The sequence below is a fragment of the Gossypium hirsutum genome, chromosome A12 (genome assembly GCF_007990345.1).
Source record: "Gossypium hirsutum isolate 1008001.06 chromosome A12, Gossypium_hirsutum_v2.1, whole genome shotgun sequence".
Taxonomy (NCBI): domain Eukaryota; kingdom Viridiplantae; phylum Streptophyta; class Magnoliopsida; order Malvales; family Malvaceae; genus Gossypium; species Gossypium hirsutum.
Genome location: NC_053435.1, coordinates 60,797,296 through 60,802,592, shown reverse-complemented (window position 1 = coordinate 60,802,592; position 5,297 = coordinate 60,797,296). Strand labels below are relative to the sequence as shown.

The following is a 5,297-nucleotide window of genomic DNA, read 5'->3' as shown; positions in this document are numbered from 1 at the left end:
AAACTTTAAAAAACATAATAACTTATATTCAAATCTTACCATAACAATATTCAAAAAACATTTTATCAAAATGATATTTTATATAAAAAGACAAAACATTAGTATATTAAAGTGGGTTTTTAATTATTTTTAACTGAATTAGCATGTCTAATTGACTTGTTACATCAATTCCGTCAAAAATTTAAATAATAATATAGATATTTACAGTAAAAATTAAAACACTAGGAAAGGTATATGGAAATTTATTCTATATAATTTTAATTATAAACTTTCCAAAAGTTAACTAAACTACATTTACAATTATATTAAAAAATTCAAAGACTTTACAAACTAATTTGTACTTTGGATAAGTAAATTTCTTTTAGCAGTTTAGTTTGATTCGATGATAAAGAATTCGAGCAAGAAATCATTAAATTTAAAATTATATTTGTTATAATATTGCAAAATATTATAAATTTCTCATAATAATAAATTAAAAACTTAATTTTTGAACATCATAATTTAAGTTGCATGTATAAAGTTTTTATAAGAATTAAAGCTTTATTGTAAAAAAAATATGAACTGATTATCTTCATGTATTTAAGTCATTTTTATGAACCGTAATTAAATAGATAATAATAGGTACAAAAGTAATGAAAAAGAGTAACACTCTTAAATTAACCTCTGTTATGGAAAAGCCTTTTACCAAAGGAATTATAGCCAAATTTTCACTTTTTCCCTCCACAAATTACAACATATATTAATATTATAATCACATAATTTTTTATTTAACTGGACAAATAAAAATATGTGATTTTAATTATTATTTAAAAAAATCACAAACTATCATAATTATCTGGTGATACAATTTTCCAAAGGCCGAGGTTCGTAGTTACGGTGAACACTTCCGTTGACTCATCTAAATTACCTGGTATGGGACTGTTAATATACTCCAATACTATCCAAATCAATAGAATATATATATATGATGTCACCAGCCCTATAGCTGTGATCTTAATTCTGCATTACTCTTCATCTCCTTAAACATTATCCATGACAAAAAGCAGAACCAATTAACTAGGTTCAGATTGGTCAAGTTTGCAGGGCAGCAATGTAGTCGGCCTGCAATTTTTAATGAATAAGAACTGTTAATGTCCAGCATTTGAAGAATATTCACAGCAAGACGGCAGTATCAACTTTTTTAAAACATGAAGTTGGCTACTAATATGAACATGAAATATTTCATTGTACTGTTTACTTTATATTTGTTTGCATCCGTCCCTTGCCGCATCATAACCTAGTCCAAACATATAACACCCAAATCTTATGGCTGAAATAATCATCACCAAACATGTAAACCAAAACATTCCAAAACTTTTAAGGCTGAAATAAGTGTAGCCGCAAGGCAGCCCTGATAAGCTCGATACGAGTCGGATTCAATTTCAACTAGAAAATTTTTATTTCATCTGAATCCGCTCCAGGCCAAATTACTATTTTATTAATAAATAATGAATACCACTATAAATTTTATATTAAATCCATAATCAATTCGGATGGATTAATTGGACAAGGCTAAAAATAAGCTTAGTCAAAGAAAATAAATAAATTCTAAATAACTAAAACACCACAAAAATGAACCAACCACAAATAAATATTTATAACTTGAGTTATTAATATTTTAAAAGAATGCTACTTGGAGAATTATATATATAAGTAGAGTTGTTCATGAGTTGAGTGACTCTTTTGGTCCAGTTTAATTTAAGTTAAGTTTAGATAAATATTTTTTATTTTTAAATCAATTTGAATCAAATTTAAATTAAATAATTTTAAAATGTTTTATTAATTTTTTATTAAAATATATAAATATTAATATAAAATAATATATGTTTAATGTTATATTACTTTTTAAACAATGATATGAGCTTTCTGGATAGGCTAGATTGAGCACCGGCTTTTTTTTTTTTTTCTTGTTTTTGATGAGTTATTTTTGTTAATCATTTTTTATATGTCAAATTAGAATACGGGATCGCAGCCCCCATAATAACATGAAAATTTTTAAAATATTAGCCGAATACGATATTAGCATGCCGTCTCAGCAAATTGATCAGTCAGCTTTCCATTTGACAAAAGGATTCAACCCTAGAAAGTTGTTTAGAATTGTCCAAAACTCGCCTTGAATGGTCAGGATGCAGGCCAATTGTTGCAGTTTGGTGAGCCTTGAATTTGTATACATATGCATCTGTTCAGGTAAAGTTTACCCCTTTTGTGATATTAGCAGCTTCAATTTTTAATTAATTATATATATGCGCCGATCGTTGAACCAGAGGAATTAATTAATTAACTAAAATTTGTAAGAAATAAAAATATGCTGAACTACTCATATAGGCCTCGAAAACCCTTTGTCACCTTCGCTGATCTCTTCTATGCCTATCTACAGTGGCTCTCTCTTCTGCAAAACAAAACCAGTACTCTCCTCTTATCAACCTCTTAATGTCCTTTCTTTTGTTAATCGCTTATGCCGAGCCACTTTCCTTTAACTTCCCCAGTTTCAATCCTAACACACCAAACATTCACTTCGAAGGCGATGCTTTCTCCTCATATAATGTTCTACAACTCACCAAGAACGCTGCTATTGGCACTCTCACTGGTAGCACTGGACGAGCCTCTTATAATCAACCGCTGCGCCTTTGGGATGCTCGTAATGGGAAGCTAACGAATTTCACCACCCATTTCTCCTTCATCATAAAAGCAGTAAATCTCAGTGAATATGGTGACGGGATATCCTTCTTTATTGCACCTTACGATTCCAAAATCCCTTCCAATTCCAGCGACGGCTACCTTGCACTGTTCGATCCTGACTCTAACTCAAACTCTTCCACCAATAACATCGTTGCCGTGGAGTTTGGTAGTTTCGAAAACATATGGGATCCAAGTGACGATCATGTAGGCATCAACATCAACTCCATCCGTTCAGTAAAAACAGTGCCATGGAGAAGTAGCATCAAGAATGGATCAACAGCCAACGCATGGGTGACTTACAACTCTACCACAAGAAATCTCAGTGTTTTTCTAACCTATGCTGATCAACCACTCTACATTGGGAATTCAAGCCTTGCGTATGTTGTAGATTTGAGGGAGTTTTTGCCAGAATGGGTTAGAATAGGTTTCTCAGCATCTACTGGGCGTCAGGTTGAGATTCACAATATTCTTTCTTGGAGTTTCCAGTCAAGCTTGGAGACAAGTGGGAAAGGGAAGAACTTGGGGCTGATTGTTGGTTTGGGTGCAGGTTTCGGTCTAGTGGCTTGTGGGTTAGGTTTGGTTTGCTTCATCATGTTGAGAGCAAGGACACGTTTGAAGGACAGTGAAGCCATTGATGTCACCATTGAGGATGCGTTCGAGAAAGGGACGGGGCCAAAAAGGTTCACATATAATGAACTATGTCGAGCGACAAATAGTTTTGCTAAGGCAGGGAAGCTTGGAGAAGGAGGATTTGGAGGAGTTTACAAAGGGTTATTAAGTGATTCCAACACACAAGTGGCAGTAAAGAGGGTTTCAAGAGGATCAAAGCAAGGGAAAAAGGAGTATATATCAGAGGTGAAGATTATTAGCCGATTGAGACATAGGAATTTGGTTCAACTCCTTGGTTGGTGCCATGAAAAAGGTGAACTCCTCCTTGTCTATGAATTCTTGCCTAATGGAAGCCTTGATTCTCACTTATTTGGAGGTAAAATCATGTTAACTTGGATTGTAAGGTACAAAATTGCACTCGGTTTGGCGTCGGCCTTATTGTATCTTCATGAAGAGTGGGAACAGTGTGTAGTTCATAGAGACATAAAGTCTAGCAATGTAATGTTGGATTCAAATTTCAATGCCAAACTTGGAGATTTTGGTCTTGCAAGACTTGTGGACCATGACCTGGGTTCACAAACAACTGTTTTGGCCGGCACAATGGGCTACCTAGCCCCTGAATGCGTCACTACGGGTAAGGCTAGCAAGGAATCCGATGTGTACAGTTTTGGCGTTGTGGCACTTGAAATTGCATGTGGAAGAAAGCCAGTTGAACCAAGGGAAGAATCAAGCAAGGTAAGGCTATTAGAATGGGTCTGGGACCTATATGGAAAAGGCCAACTTCCTGAAGCTGTTGATAAAAGACTAGGCAAGGTCTTTGATGAGCGGCAAATGGAATGTTTGATGGTAACTGGGTTATGGTGTTGCCATCCAGATTACACTCGCCGCCCTTCTATAAGGCAAGTGATAAATGTCCTAAACTTTGAAGCTCCATTGCCTAGCTTGCCACCCAAGTTACCAGTACCTATGTATTACGCACCTCCAATGAGTCTCTGCAAATTTTCCTACACATCATCATCAACAGAGGTCACAGATTCGGAGAAATGTTGAACTCAGTGTTCATGTAGTAGCTGCTCTACTCATACATATTCATCATCAGCAGCAGGTTCTGGGAAAGCTCTTTTAAGTTCTCATAAGCCTAGTTAGTAATATATCCCCTCCAAAACTCCATTACATGCAAATATAAGCAAAGAGATACATGGAATATAGTCTGAACATGTTACTTTGTGTTTTAGTTTATGTATTTTATGAAATTGTGAAAAATGGATGCCTTGCCAAGCGTATAGAATACCCAGAATTTGGTTCTAATGCTTGAAAATGAATTGAATTCACAATGTCATTTCACTTGTAAGCTTTCTGAAATCAAATTTCTGGAAACTTATCCATTGTTATATTAACAATCAATGCAATCTGTCGTGTTTCTCAGGATCAGCTTTGGGCTGTTTTTGCCTATAATTTTTCTTCGTAAAAGAAAAAACTCAAAACTCGATAATTTTATACAGTGATTTTGGCCATTTGAATTGCGTTGAGAAGCATCATTGGCATGTCCGAGCGTATAACACCAGAAAGTTTCAATGGTAAAAACCAAGCATGCACAAAGGGCCAATCTGTCAGCTATCTCCATTCAGAGAAAACTAAATTCAAAGAAAACATCCACAATCGTTTGTCTTATGTTCTTCCATTCTTTAAACCTATATTATCCGACACTAATTTTCCCCTTTGGTTTCATCGAAGTTTTTATATGGATAACCATTATTTTTTCTATCAAGCTTTTTTTTTTTTTTTTTTCTGATATAAGGTCACAAAATTACAATAGACCTTGGACGAACCTGATTGAAACATACAAGACTATGGATAAATTGATTAGCAAATTAGCATAATTAAGCCTCCTTGATTTTCACGTCTTCATTCTTTAAATCGGGTTCAAATGATTAGCAAAAAACAATTAACTTGTTATTGGAATACAAACT

At 34.1% G+C, this 5,297-nt stretch overlaps 1 protein-coding gene across 1 annotated transcript; it reads left to right on the top strand.

Moving 5' to 3' along the window:
- Positions 1-2,412: 2,412 nt before the first annotated feature.
- Positions 2,413-4,498, top strand: LOC107939657 (L-type lectin-domain containing receptor kinase IX.1). Its single transcript, XM_016873018.2, has one exon. It carries the CDS (start codon positions 2,470-2,472, stop codon positions 4,375-4,377), a length of 1,908 nt encoding a protein of 635 aa, XP_016728507.1. The 5' UTR covers positions 2,413-2,469; the 3' UTR covers positions 4,378-4,498.
- Positions 4,499-5,297: the final 799 nt, after the last annotated feature.